This window comes from Phragmites australis, chromosome 12, assembly GCF_958298935.1.
Source record: "Phragmites australis chromosome 12, lpPhrAust1.1, whole genome shotgun sequence".
Taxonomy (NCBI): domain Eukaryota; kingdom Viridiplantae; phylum Streptophyta; class Magnoliopsida; order Poales; family Poaceae; genus Phragmites; species Phragmites australis.
In genome coordinates, this window is record NC_084932.1 from 25,448,603 (window position 1) to 25,464,121 (window position 15,519).

A 15,519-nucleotide genomic window follows, 5' to 3' on the forward strand; every position below is an offset into this window, starting at 1 on the left:
TAAAGAATTTACCAAGTCATCCATTTATGACCAATGAGAAAGGTCACCAGACAAATAAGCACAAATCTGTCTTCTTCACAGAAATGAACAAGGGCGGTTGAACATTACAAATGGCATGACGCCATGACCACAGTATCGTGCGGCCAAAAGATTGGAACTTACAGACGACAACTATGTACAAAGACATGGAATCTTTATGATAAAGTTTTAGACATCAAATCCTTGATCACTACCAATTTTCCTTAACAATCTTTGCTTTCTCAAATATGAACTTCCCTTCCTTGTATCTCTGCGACTCCTCATAAGCTCTCTCGTATTTCCAGCCCAGTATTTCACGGCAATCACGGCAGTAGATATCAGCAACTGTGTGAAGGCCAGTCATGAGTTGCCGATCCTCCTTAGTCCCAACAGCTATGTTCATGGCATGAGAAAACAGAAACGCGCGGCCGTTCCTCCCCTAGAACAGACAGAAGAGCAAGGGAGACAGTATCATCCTCCGAACATAACCCGAAGAACCAATGTATCTAAACTCTAACATGTTCTCCATCTAAATGAGTTGCAATTTGTTTCTGCTTGAATCAACTAAACTCATGTGTATACCGCTCATATGCTATTGTCGATTTCAACATCACAAACTTCACTGACAGCCTCCCTTACCTACTGGTAGAAATGACAAAAACTTGGATTAACTGAAACTCTGTAACATCAACCTCTGCACATTCGTTACCCTGCGGATAGACTAACGCTCAAGCAACAAAAGCAACTCTGCTGAAATTGTAAACTTGTGTGTTCATAGGCACGCACCAAACAGACGAAGCTTAGATTGCTGATTAATGTCTTCAGTCCTCACTGCAGCAAACCACTAGTAATCTGAATTTATGACCATCTGATGAAGAGACTAATTGAGAGAACTCTTAACTCCGAAACCCTAGTGATTAATCCAACACTATTGGCACATCAAGAACTGGGGACAGGATTAACATTTGGAGTTAGCTCTTGTTCTTGTTCACCTGAAAGGCCTTGGAGATGATGTCGTCGTGGAGGCAGACGTGGTTCCGGCAATGGCAGCAGCTGTACACCCGCGGCCCCACCAATTCCGCCATCGGTGCCCCTCCCCTCCCCTGCAACCAGTCTACGAAATCAGGAATCAAGAACCGATGATGCATCACAAATCAAGAACAACGAAAAGGTGCCGTCTTTCCCCCCAAGAACCGGAGAAGAAGAAATCCAAAACCCAGATCAATAAACCAAGGATCGAGACATACCTGCGACTACGGTTGATTCTGCGATTGGTTCGATGAGAGGGAGGTGGGGAAGAGACAGGGAGGAGTACGGATCAATCGGTCGGGGAAGGAAGAACAGGACGCAAGAGATGGGGAGAGGGGCTACGAAGAGACGAGTAAGAGATGGCGGACAAAACCAAACCCAGCACGAAAAGAGGCGGCGCCGAAGATTAGAAAAACATCAGAAAGAAGAAGAAAACAGTCAAACGGAGACGGACCAGAGGTAAAATCGAGTGATTTGTCAAAGAATCTAGGAGAAAAGAAGGCAATGGCTACCAAGTGGCGGTCAAAATTGGCCCGAGATTGATCGACTGGCACGATCAAAAAGATGATTTTTTTTTCCTGCAAAGTGCCGAGGAGGAAGTGAGGAACAGTGAGGGTGATGAATGGAATCCGAGTAGGAAAGGGAGAGGGGTGATGGACGAGGTGATAGTGAGGTTTGGATTAGGATATAATCGGTGTGGTTAGTTAGCTTATGTTGTGTTTGGTTGCTTATACTAAGTAGAATATGGATGGAATGGTTTATTTGATGTGTTGATTCTAGATGATATGGAATAAGTAATTTGTTTAGTTGTTTGTATCGGATAGTATAAAATTATATTTGGTTGGTTATATAGAATGACACAAGTTCATACAGAATCATGTTTGGTTAGGAGGATAAACTTGCTACGGTAACCTACTTCCAAAATATGATCTTGCCACGGCTAATCATTTTTTGAAACTTTTGTATTCTAACCAGGTTGATCATAAAATTCACACACATTTTATTCTTATTTTATTTGTATTTAAATTTTGTTCATAGAAAGCCATTGGCTCACAAAAGAAACACCTCAAGAGTTAATAGGGATTTTGAAATATTTTGTATAGAGCCGTGCATGCCACGAATTTTCGATGCTAGCAAGTCTAACAAAAATGGTTTTACATGCTGATATACAGTGAGCTAGTTCTCTACTTCTCTCTCACACACACACGGAGAGGTAAACAAAAAAGAGATGCTCACGTGAAGAACGGGATACACATATGCATGAGGTGACCCAAAGCATCCTGCTGCGCGCCCCCATCCTGGACGGCATGGTTCCACCATTTTTATGGGATGGAACCGTAGATGTAAAAGGGATATTTCTCTTATAAAAAAATTTATTTAGTTATCACTCTAAAGAAATAGTAATTGCTGCTGAGTATGATATACGGGTCACCTCGAGTCTATACATATGGGATATTATGGTAAATAAGCGATTGTCACTTTCTCAGAGTGATAAAAAAATGAATACTCCTCTTAGTAGGATCCGTATAAGATCTAAAGGAAAATTTTCCTCTTAGTAGGCTCATTTGATCATAGATGAGTTGGTAGAATTCAATCAACCAAATACATCTTAATCAAACACAAAGATGTCTCTCAATTCAGAATTGATCCATTTATACATCAATTGATACATGCAACCAAACACTATCTTAAACAGGTTGATTAGGGAGTGTTTGGTCATTCTGCCTATCTAGTTTATCCGTTGTGGAATTTGGGTATGAACAATGCTAATGTTTATACTAAGTGTTTAAGAAAAGAAAGTATTAAACATTTATACAAAAATTATAATTTTTAATATAGACAGACTTTTTTAAAGATAAAGATTACGTATATTTAAAATATAAGTAGCTATCTTATTAACACTAATATATAGTGGTGCTTATATAAATATTTTATTCTCTATCTAAACATATGTGTCAGTGTAGTTGAGAAAAAGATCCTGATTTTTTTCATAAGCATGTTCTCTGAGTACCTAGTTGTACATGTTCTTAGCGGGTATCCGGAATGACAGGGAATCAAACTACGGACTAGATTAGGTTGGTGTCGAGTAACCTTGGAGCTCATTTATCCACTCCTCGAGTTTTGGCCTTCCCAAATCTATAGCGTGTCAGACTATTTAGCCATATCAAAGGTTCGTTGCGTGGCGAAAAGACCAACACTTTTTTTAAAAGATTGTCAATAATTTATTTTTAAAATATCAATTAAAAAGGTTTGAAAAGAGAATTTTTACCTCTATAGCCATCAACCAAAAAAAAACATCACATCATGCATCAAAAGCTATTTTTTTTCCAGAAAAATGCATCAAAATGGGGAAAAACACTACTAGGACGTACTTTTTTTTTTACTGTCAAGACACAACAGTAACACCTTATTGCTCTCTGGCTGTGCATTTTTTTACTGTTAACACAAAGATCCTAATCTAGGACGTTTTAGAATTAGCAAGAAAAACAGGGGAAAACACTACTAGCAGCAGTCCATTTTGAGGTAGGCAAAGCTAAGATTTTGTTCCCTTGTCCAGAACAGGAGTCTGCATTCAATTCCTTTGCTTCCTCCTCTCACCACTCCCCTCCCCAAAACCAGCAAGCCAGCCTGGCTTCCCCAAAACCCACAGCCATCACCCCTTCTCCTTTCCCATCATGCCGATCCCCCAAGAAGCCATTGCTCCCAATCCTTCCTGACTGTCCTGCACATCTCCACGAGCAATGGCAGGAGGCCAGGATGTGTTCTTGGGGGTGGCAAGGGCGTCGCCGCCGCCGCCGCCGCCGCCTCCCTCTTGCTCCCCCCTTCTTGGATCCACCACCAGCTCTGATGGGCCGCAGATGCTGAGCTTCTCCTCCAATGGCGCATCAGGTGTGACGAGGCAAAGAAAAAACATATTCTTTTTTGTCTTTTTTTTTCTTCTCTGGTGTGTGGGACTGTGCTCTATTTGAGCCAAGCTGTGATTGATTGCTTGCTTATGGGTCATGGCCATGGCATCTCCTGCAAAAGCCCCTGCCTTTGGGGTCATGTCAAGAGAAAAAGGAAGGCATGTTTATCATTCCCCTCCCTTTTGCTTTCCCAAGCCCAGGACGTGTCTTGTCCCAAAGATGCAAGCTTTTTCTCCTCGGATTTACCTCACCCTCTTTTTCTCTCACAAAAAAAAGCTGAAGGGGTCACTGATTCGTGCTGCCTCCTTAAATCTTGCATGTGTGGGAATCAGGAAACCATTGGTTACGGGCACCATTTCCTTCAGTCCTACTGTACTTGCTCCCTGACCATTGCCTCACTTGTTCTTGTCGCTGATGCTGTTTATGTGATGAAGGGTTGGGTCTGAGCTCAGGGGCCAGCAGCATGCAGGGGGTGTTGGCAAGGGTGAGGGGGCCGTTCACTCCAACTCAGTGGATGGAGCTGGAACACCAGGCCCTGATCTACAAGCACTTTGCTGTGAATGCTCCTGTGCCGTCCAGCTTGCTCCTCCCCATCAGAAGAAGCATCTATCCATGGAGTACTTTCGGCTCTAGCTCCTGTAATTAGTCCTTTTCTCCCTCAATAGCTCAACATAGGAATAGTGAAATGCCCTCCATCCAGTGCTCTGTTATGTCGTTCCTGAATCCTGATATGGAAGATTGTCTTGCATTGGGATTCTGTTGTAGTTTAATTATATTTTTTGTTTTTCTTGGGATAAGATGGTTTTGTTTCTTCAGGCACAAAAAAAGCTGCAAATCTTGGCAGTATAATAATCTCAATGATTTTAGTAGGGTTAGAAACATGTCGTTTCTGGGATGTTTATCTGATGCTCATTTGGTAGTATTTTCCTTCTACCAATGTGATGCAACATGATTTTAAATATAAAGCACTCACACGCATTGGGATTCCGTTATGTTTTAGTTGTGTTCATGTCTTTCTAGGCAAAAAAAGCCCAAATGTTTTCATTAGTTTGTTGTGATTCCCGTTACTCGAGGCCCTTTTTCTGTACGTAATAAGCGAACTCCAGATGCAAACCTGAGCACTTGGATGCTCTGAAATTCTGAATCTTGCTGAGTTAGTGTTGGAAAGTAATCATTTTGGGGTAGTTTATGGCGTTCTCATATGTAATGAGAGGAATCTATTTTGCAGTAGCATGGGCGCCGTATCGTCCTGGCTGTGCTGATGCAGAACCAGGAAGATGTCGCCGTACCGACGGCAAGAAGTGGCGGTGCTCTAGAGACGCTGTTGGGGACCAAAAGTACTGTGAGCGACACCTAAACCGTGGTCGCCACCGTTCAAGAAAGCATGTGGAAGGCCAAAAGGCAACACCCACCATTTCAGGACCAGCCATGGCTGTCTCTGGTGGTGTATCGTCGCGCAGCCATTCTGTGGCTTGGCAGCAGCAGGTGAAAAGCTCAGCTGCTAATGCGACCGATCCTTTCTCCCGAGAGCCCAACAGGTGAAGTCACCTGATCCTACATTAGTGGACTCATTTTTGCCTCTTACAGGATTGTGAATAAGTGTTTGTGAAAATAAATGGCATCTATGGTTGATACATGTGGCAATCTATTGTTCAGGATCAGGACATAACAAAACTTCAAAATGTTAGGTATTTGAATTTTTTACACAAACATTAAAAAATAGATCAGTTTGATCTTAGCTTTTTATTGCATCAGCAATTGTCATTTAGTTACTAGTAAAATAAATTTTCAACAATGTATTCTTCCATGAACTTAAGATTTGCTTTGCAGGAAGTTGCTGGACAAACAGAATATACACGGCCAATTTTCAGTATCCACCTCCATGGATTCCTTTGACTTCTCATCGTCACGTTCTTCCCTAAACCATGACAAGGTAGCATTGTCACCAGTGGAGTTGCAGCATGATCATGACCAAGCATACATTGTGCAGGGAGCAGGCAGTTCTGCAGAAAACAGTAACAAGTTGCAGGAAAGTCGGTTACTAGTCTCCAGGGAAACAATTGATGACGGACCTCTAGGCGAGGTTTTCAAAAGCAAGAATTGCCAAATAGCATCTGGAGACACCTTAACCGACGAACGGACTGCGAGCCGCAAGTCGCATTCTCCAACTGGAATCCTACAAATGACTAGTAAGTTCAGTTCAGTGTCCAGCAGCAACACAATGCCAGCAGAGAATCACATAAGTAGAAATGGCTCTCTCACAATGAGATTGTTGAATTCTCAGACTGTCACAAAAGCACTTGTTCAGGCTGATCTTGTTGGAACCACAAATAACTGAAACTATGTTCATGGCACGAGTTTGCTGATATAAGGTTTCAAGTCAATGTCTTGTAGCTCTTATTTTATTTATTATGTGTTCAAATTAGGTTGCCTTTTCGTTTTGGTTGAGGTGGATGTACTGTTGTTTTGTTTCGTTATGCCTTGTAAAGAATTTGAACTCCAGTCAGAAGTTGAGTGCCTTTGTACACCCAACATGGAGATATTATGCAATTCGGACTTTTAATGGAGCATGATTCCTTTAGTTGTACAGGAAATTTATTTTTATTAAATTGTCGAAGTGTTGCCTTTTGCTCGAGCTTTTTACTATCATTCTGTACTGCAGAAACAAAGATTCAGGTTGCGTGAATGAGAACAGAATTACAATCTACTGAGACGGATCTTCTCATATAATCCCTTCGTTATTACAATCTACTGAGTAGAATCGTGAGTAGAATCGAGAGTTGCGATTAGAACGGGGTGAATAAGCATCTCAATAATTTTTTATAAAATTAATAGTCTTTTTCTATTCGAATACCTAACACACCTCTACAAGAGAATCATAACAGAATATAACATAAATACGCAGCAAAAAAACTACACCTAACTAGAAATTCCGAAAACTCTGGAGAAAGGTCAAAAATCAAACTAGAAAATTAAACAAAAAGTTGATCTCATGGCTAGAATCGAACACTAGATTCCACGGCAAACCAATCTATGATTTATCCTCATACAAAGGTTGAATCTTTAGAAAAGACCACTTAAGGATCAAGAGATGAACACCAGATGAATAAGATCTCCAAGATTATTGTCTAAAGGCAAAGGAATTCAAGACTCTATCACATATGCATGGTATGTGAATTTTATGCCTTTAGCATCGAGAAGAGCAACCTCACAAGGTGTCAAAATTTCAGCTAAAAAGAAAAACGAAAATCAATATCGAAGAGAAAAAACTTACATACAAGGCAAGTAAATTAAGAGAGGGAAACTAAAAGGAGGGGAATTCAAACATATGAAACAAAATAAACTTTATTACTCAAAGATCAGCCCTATTTTAAGCGGATTAGAAAGATTTTTCTCTCAAAACTCTCACCTATTACATAAGCTAAGCACTCATTCTCATCTCCTCTAAAACTCTAGCACAATATTCTCATATGGGTAGCACAAGGAGCTCAAATGGCTGCTTTTCCTCTATCATAACCCTATCCCTCTATTTATAGGCTTAGAAAATTTGATCTCTAAGTTTTCTAGATTTTTCTTAAAATACCGCTCTCTTGTAGTACACTCCTACCTACTATCGAGGGTATTTTGGTCTATTTTCTTTTCCATTCATTGGACGGCCACGAGACCTTCACAACTTAGCTTCGCCTCGACGCAAGCTTTGCGATGGTGTCACGTACTTCTCTAGTCCTCCCACGGTTTTGAGGTCAAATCGCGAAATCTTCTGCACGCTTTTCAATGTGTGACTCGCCACTTGCTTACACCTTAAGCAAGCACTCTAATGTTGACACGTGTACTCCGTCTTGCGATTCTAACCACCGGCAAGTCTCTCCTGCTCCTGATCCCTCAGGTCGTCTTGTCACTTATATCGGTATCCCTTTTACTTGACTTTTTCAACACGCTGTCTTCATCCTCTGTTCCATACTTTGCTTGAGCTCTACGTGTACAATTAGGATCACCCTTGACACTGTCCGGCCTCCTTGATCATCCGGTAACAAGCATCCGCTTTGCCCTGATCACCCACCGTCGATCGTCAAGTTTCATCCGTCACTTGCACACCTTTAAACAAGAAAGCATATTTCTCCACACTCCAAAACATCTCTAGGTTAGCACAAAACCAAAAAACTTCAACTCAGAGCACATCCCGCAAAAAACGTGAACACCGGATGTTCCCGTGTGTCCTGCTCCTGAACATCCGACCATCCGGTGAGTGTAATATTATCTGTTCTAGGAAATTTTGCTCTCTACAAGAAAAGGTCCGGTGAAAGCTTCCGGTGATCTCATGTCCATCACCGGATAATCTGACATGTGCCAATCCATCGAACCACCCTTCTACAACCTCTCTGCAACAAAAGTCTGGTGCATTCTCTGGTGTTCATAATCTCAGTACTGGACTATCCGGCGTACATAATCAAACCTGGCTCCAAAAATCTCCTCTATGCAAAAAATACTCCAGCGCTCTCAAAGTCAATCATGTAAGGAACTGTCCAAACAGTATTTGAATTAATCATTAAGTCGATCATTTACTTAATCACAACTTCGACGATTAACCCGAATACCGCTCCGGTAGTCCCGGCACATGTTTTGTGCTCAAGATCGGAAGACATGCCATCCAACATAATACATCACAACATAGCTTAATAAAGAGCGAGTAATTAACATTATATTACAAGTTCTTTAAACATGTAACGGTTTCCAACAATTTACAGCAAAAGGGAAACAACAACTATGCAGCGGAAGAAACCTATACAATAAAAGAGATAGCGGTGCCATATGCCCTTAGGCACCGCCCCAAAAGCACGACCTCCTAGAGTAGGATGAACTACTCTTGCCCGCCACCCTGATCGGTAGGTACGAAGTAGCCAAAGACAACCTCTTCCTCAGTAGCGGCAATATCTGCATCAACTTAAGGGCAACACCCTGAGTACGAAGGTACTCTCAAGACTTACACAATATAGGTATATAATATTCTGACTTCAAGGATTATGCATTGAGCTGTTAGCAAGGACATGCCATAAGGATAAGTAAAACATATACAGTAAGCAACCTAGACATATATGTGTGAGCACCTATACTTAGGGCCTGTTTGGTAGAGCTCTCTCTAATTCAAATTCTCCGTGGAGAGTGATTCTCTGGGGGGAAGTAATTCTATGGCTGAAAGTGATTCTCTAGAATAAACTATATGGAGGAAGTGATTCTGTGCAGGAAGTGAATCAGGGGAAGCTGCTTTTTTCAGCTCCCCAGCTTCTAGTTCATTTTAGAGAATCACTCCCACGAATTCCACTCAGGAAGCTAAAAGCTGAAAGCTATTGTTTGGTAGAGCTCTCCCTGATTCCAGCCAAAAAGCTGCTCTAGGAGCTCTGCCAAACAGTCCCTTAACCAAACATGTCATTCTACCCTACAATAACCAACCGAACATAAATCAAACTGTAACATACGAGAACTCTACGACCGGGTGCAAATGGAACAATAGCATGCTCATGATCGAGAGTGCGGCAGTTCGAACTGTTTATACACCATGCATGGGGATACTCCTGGACCCACATGACACGAGAACTATACGGCTTATGCCACCCGCTAAAGTGGACACAAGGAGGTACTTGTGACAACCTTTCCCAACCAGCCCCAACCGTGTGGATCGTGCATCGCTCGACGCGGTGGTACTATAACTACTCCCGGATCAAACTAGTACCACTTACAAGCCCGCCCGCTCACACCGTTGATGTTCAGGCCTACAAAGCCACAACTGCAAAGGTATTCAGCTCGTATTACTATTAGATCAACATGTGGTGAGTAAGGTAAGTGCTAAAGCCAACTACCCCGACGATCGACCTTAAACGATGCAAACGGTCTACAATGCCCGGGTTTCTCTCTCGAACTGTCCTCAGGACTTTCCTTCGAGGCAGACGTCACCCCTAACACCGCCCACATCTCATCTCATACTCACCACTCATCCAACCAACATCCACATAACCATATACGTGAACAAGTAGCATTGCTAAGTATTTCGATCGACTCTTAGACATTTACCACATTACCAAGGCTATAAGGATATAGATGAACAATTCAAGGTAGGAATTATGCAATCAACATAGGTTCTACCCATAAAAACCAAACATTGACTCCCTATACATACAAACCTATACATAAGTATAGTTTATCAATATTTAGATTTCATTCAATTTGACAAAGGTGCAATATGATAGATGCTTGCCTTGATGCTCAGTGGCTGTCTATAGTTACCCACGCAACACTCACAGAAATCTGGAAGATTGGAGTCGTCTTCGACCACGGTCATTTCCCGCTCCAACTCCTTGTTTGCGAAACAAGAACGCGTGCAATGATGAGCATGAATGAATGTAACAAGGTATTCTACAATGCTCAACAACATGCTAGAAGTATAAGATATACGAAACGATGCGATACTAAACGATCTAAGCGAAATCCGAAAAACTAACAACCATCCGGAGTATCCGGATTGGTTCGGAGTATCCTGTGATGAGAGGATTAGGCCCGATCTTCCGTTAGGTAATGGTAAGTCGATTGGTGGAGACTCAACGTTGACGATCCAAGGATTCCGATCAGGCCAGAACGCATCCCTTGCAATCACTACACCACTGCTCCGTTGGTTATCAACCGCGCACGGCACGATCGACCTCGCCAAGAAAGCTAATTCATGCAAGCGAATCAAGAACACAAGCAAGAACATGAAAGAACACAATTTAAAATTGCAAATATGATTAAGCTCACGAGTTGGGGTTTCACAAACCGAACGACGGCAAAACTATTCAATGATAGATTAATCTAAGAAAAATCCAAAAAGTCTGATGACGGCTGCTAGATATATGAAGAGAGGCGTGCTAGGGTTTTGGGCGACTAGTGGGGGCGTCCACAACTTGGTCTTAGACCCGAACACATTTACAAGGCCCGATATGGCCCAAAATTGTGACACAGCACATTGTTTTGACTATACAAAATAATCCACCATGAATCTGGAGATGGGACCAGTACCAAAACAAATCTATCGTCCTTAGCTTTCCAACGCATCAAAGAACACCTTATTTGGACTCCATATGAAGTAGTTATGGCCGTTTTAGTGCGGCGCTGTCTGCTGAATCCGAACCGAGTTCCGACTCCAACTTGAAGTTGGCTTGAGCCCCGTCCGACTTGGCTGTTTCATAGGTGCTTCTCCCATATTCTTAAGTATCAAAAATTCACAAAAATTGAGTAGCATCCCATCCTTATAATTAGTAGTATGGATAGCGAGTAATGAATTCACCTCGTGAATTAAACGACGTGCACGAGCCCGTGTAATCGGTCCTTGTAATGGATCAATCACCGGAGGATCACTTGTAGCGCGTGTATCTAAATGAGTGATGTCCTCATCATCCGGGTTCGGACCCTCCGGGTGAACCTCCGGAAAAGGCGTTATGTTACTGCCTTTTGCTTGTTTGACTCGGAGTATCCAGGTGAATCCGGAATATCCGGGTTCGGAGCCTCCGGGCCACCCTCCGGTGAAGGCTCTCGGTTAGCCACTATTCTAACTTAACCCGGAACCTTCGGGTTGGTCCGGACTATCCGGGATGTGCTGGACACTCCGGGTGAGGCTCCGGGAGAGGCTCTCGGTTATTCATTAACGCAGCTACCCAGAGTCTACGGGCTTACTCAGATTATCCGGGTGATACAAACTTGGGTTCTTCCACAAATTTTCCCCTCGGTGATTCGACTCACTTTACAAATCTGTGCTACACAAACGTGTATATGCCATATCCAAAGGATTCTAAACCCATCTTGCATTCTAAACCCTAACCAATTTTGAACACAATTCAACGGACGATTTCTGCTGAACCCGGAGTATCCGGGTGAGGCCAGAATATCCGGGTCAGCCCAGAAAACTGCTCTCGAGTGGATTTTTGGTCGATTCGAGTTGCGATCTTTTCCACGCCTAAAGGGAACATGTTAGGGGTAGTCCAAGGGTCCTGAAACTTACTTATCAACTATCAACACGACTCTAGAACTCAAATTTGTCCAAAATTCCATTTTTGCTCCAAAAAGCTCAAGAACACCAAGAACTTCAAGAACTACTCAAATCTTCCACGAAAATAAAAATAAATTGGATAGATGAGTAGCTCATGAGCTAGAGAATGCAATGGTATCACATGCATACCTTGGCCTTGCTCCTAGAGAGAGAAATCCAAGGGAGAGTGAGAGAGCTAGAGAGGGGAGTGAGAGGGAGGGGGTGAGCTGCTGCTGCAACTACAAGGTGGAGGAATGGAGAGTGAGAGAGGAGAGAGAGAGAGAGAGCAGGTGGGGCTGCCCACTTGAGTGGTTGGGATGGTGGGGCCCACATGTTAGAGAAATGAGGTATTTTTCAATGCCATTTCTATTCTTTTCTCTCCTAATTTTCTTTCTCTTATCCAATTTACTTTTAACGAAGTGCATTAGTATTCCGAATTACAATTACGCAAAATTAAACATAATGCTTAAAAAACATGATTATGCTTAATTGCGTGATTAAGAATTTAGGACATGACAAATCACCGGACCATCTGGTGTTTGCTTTTATTTCTGCTTCAGCACTGAAAATGCTCTGGTGCTCACTTCACCGTAACACCGGACTATCCGGTGTGGTAAAAAAACCACACATCGGATGTTTTGATGAGATATAATTCTATAGACTCTGAAACAGTCTGCTCCAATTCAAACTTTGGTTAGCCATAAATAAGATCATATACACAAGCTCATGCCAACCAAAATTATTTTAAATCCAACGTTGTCAATGACTCATCACATGCAAACCAATGCACATTTCAACTTGGTTTCTCAATCTTCCCCTTGATGAGTGCATTGACAACCCTCAAAACACAAAGGTTAGGTTTGAAGAATGGAAGCACGTCAAAGTGACCAAAACTTGAGAAAGAGCAAGAACCATGTCACTTGGCATAAGAAAAATTGTAAAAGCCCGAAGAGAGGCAAAGACAAGCTAAAGCCTCAAAAGAGTAAGAAAAACTCAAAAACTCAAAAACAAATGCTCCGCTTTGATGAATGCATATTTTTTATTTTTCTTTGAGGTTTGTTACAAATATTCTCATTTCTCTTCCTTTGAAGCATATTTATGCATTGAAGTATATTTATGCACATTCTCATCTTTGTGTATATGCTCTCTCCCTTTGGTAATGCAAACATCAAGGATAAAATATTATGAACATGCAATTCTAGATGAGCTTTTACAAGTATACCACAAAGCATTTGCGAGAGCTAAAAATTTCAAAGGGCTCCGGAAGGTAGAACTAGAGCTCACAATCGCATAGAGGCTCAAAAAGAGACAGTGACACAATAGCATTAAGCTTGACAAGCTAAACCCGAAGAATTGGTAGATGCATTTAATTTCATATAGCTGAATCATTTCCAAAGTGACCATCACATAAGCATTCACTCGTGCCGACGCAATACAAGCATTAAGAAATAGCCAATTTCAACCTCAAACTAGGCAAACAAGTGTTCATAATAGTAGACTTTGCAAACGCTTACATATGAAACTAAGACTTAGGTTGATCAAGTGATTAAAAAGAATTTAACAAGTAGGCATATTTATTTGAATTTTATTTTATCCTCAAGTTGTCTCTTATCCAAACAAAGTGTCACATGACTGGGTAAGGCAAACACCTTGAGGCTTCAAGACAACCGTATTAGATCATATTTTAGCACAAGAGACTTGATTTTTCATGATTATTCAATTAGTACAAGTTATCAAGATGGTCACATGATCAAGTTAATTAGTGCCTTTGTGACACAAGGAACACATGTTTCTTCAAGGTTCTATCATGAGCTAAACATTCAACAAAGACAGAAAATATAGTGCAATATTTCCCAATCCACTGTCTTGAACCAAGAAGACCTAGAGCAAGATATTCATCAAACTTGCATTAACACAAGTATTGACTAAGCCTAAGAAATTATGAACATGGTGATCAAGAATGTAGCATTTTACAGCCTACATGATTCATAAAATTGCCAAATGTTATCTTAAGGAAAGCAAGCTTGCTTGAAATGTATCATGTCAAAGCATCAAGAAGAGCCTAAGATTAAAAGATTGCTCCACACAACTACTCAACTTAGTTCAAATTTAAGTCTAGCAATCGAAAATGTTAAAATACATACAAGTCAAAGCTCAACTACTATGATTATCTTACATAATATAATGTAATGTAAATACAACAAAAGTAAGATAGAGTACATACAAAGGACAACTCCCCCTCACACAATGCTATAGGGATGGCACACACCAAGCTCTCCTTTCAAATAGGCAAATCTTGTAGCATCTAGAGGCTTGGTGAATGTATCGGCTAGCTGGTGTTGGGTATCTATGTAGCTCAACTCAATATCTCCCTTCTCATTGTGGTCTTTTAGAAAGTGAAATCTCACATCTATGTGTTTGGTTCTAGAGTATTGAACTGGGTTGTTAGCTAAGCTTATGGCACTAGTGTTGTCAAACAAAAGTGGTACACTCTTGAAATTCAACCTAAAATCTCTTAGAGTAGCAACCATCTACAAAATATGTGAGCAACAACTAGCATCAGCTACATATTCAGCTTCAACAGTGGGCTGCGCAACACTAAACTATTTGTGAGAGGACCAACACACACGAGAAGTACCCAAGAAGTAACAAGTACCAGAGGTACTTTTCCTGTCAATTCTGCAACTAGCAAAATCTGCATCCGAAAAAACCTCGAAGAGAAAGTAGAAAACCAAAGCTTATACTCGAGAGTGTGCTTGAGGTACCTTAGAATGCGTTTTACTGCTTGGTGGTGAGACATTCTCGTTGAAGCCTAGAAGCGAGCACACAAGAAAACAACAAAGTAGATGTCGGGTCTTGTCGCTGTCAAGTATAGGAGAGAGCCGATCATGCTCTTGTACTCCTGCTGGTCCACCTCCTCATCATCTTCATCTTGATCAAGCACGATCGAGGTAGCCATCGGTTTTGCTGATTGCTTCGCATGACTCATGTCGAATTTCTTCAATAAGTCCTTGGTGTACTTCGTCTGGTGAACGAATATACCTTACTTGTGTTGCTTGATTTGTAGTCCAAGGAAGAAGTTGAGCTCGCCCATCATCAACATCTTGATCTCCTTACACATAGTTTCTGCAAACTTGGCCACTAGTGCATGAGAAGAGCCAAAAAAATGATATCATCCATATATATCTGAACAAGTAAGAAATCATTGCCATACCTGAGAGTGAACAAAGTTTTATTAGCTGACCCTATCACATATCCATGCTCCAGTAAGAAAGACCTAAGCCTATCATACCAAGCTCTAGGTGCTTGCTTAAGCCCATACAAAAACTTTATAAGCTTGTAAACTCTATGTGGGTATTTGGGGTGTTCAAAGCCTAGGGGTTTCCTAACATAGAGCTCTTCCTGAATGAAACTATTAAGAAAAATACTCTTGACATCCATTTATTACAACTTGAAATCTCGGGATGCCGCAAATGCAAGAAGGATCCTAATGGCTTCTAGTCTAGCTACTGA

The 15,519-nt window shown here is 41.4% G+C and overlaps 2 protein-coding genes across 2 annotated transcripts; one reads left to right on the forward strand and one right to left on the reverse strand.

Annotated features, from left to right (window-relative positions):
- LOC133886082 (protein yippee-like At4g27745) lies at positions 1-1,708 on the reverse strand. The gene is made up of 3 exons (XM_062325808.1): positions 1,266-1,708; positions 1,011-1,121; positions 1-457 (listed from the first exon to the last, which is right to left on the reverse strand). Exons 2-3 carry the CDS (start codon positions 1,101-1,103, stop codon positions 230-232), a joined length of 321 nt encoding a protein of 106 aa, XP_062181792.1. The 5' UTR covers positions 1,104-1,121; positions 1,266-1,708; the 3' UTR covers positions 1-229.
- Positions 1,709-3,606: 1,898 nt separating this feature from the next.
- On the forward strand, positions 3,607-6,532 carry LOC133886219 (growth-regulating factor 8-like). Its single transcript, XM_062325945.1, has 4 exons — positions 3,607-3,936; positions 4,388-4,591; positions 5,182-5,491; positions 5,784-6,532. Exons 1-4 carry the CDS (start codon positions 3,789-3,791, stop codon positions 6,289-6,291), a joined length of 1,170 nt encoding a protein of 389 aa, XP_062181929.1. The 5' UTR covers positions 3,607-3,788; the 3' UTR covers positions 6,292-6,532.
- Positions 6,533-15,519: the final 8,987 nt, after the last annotated feature.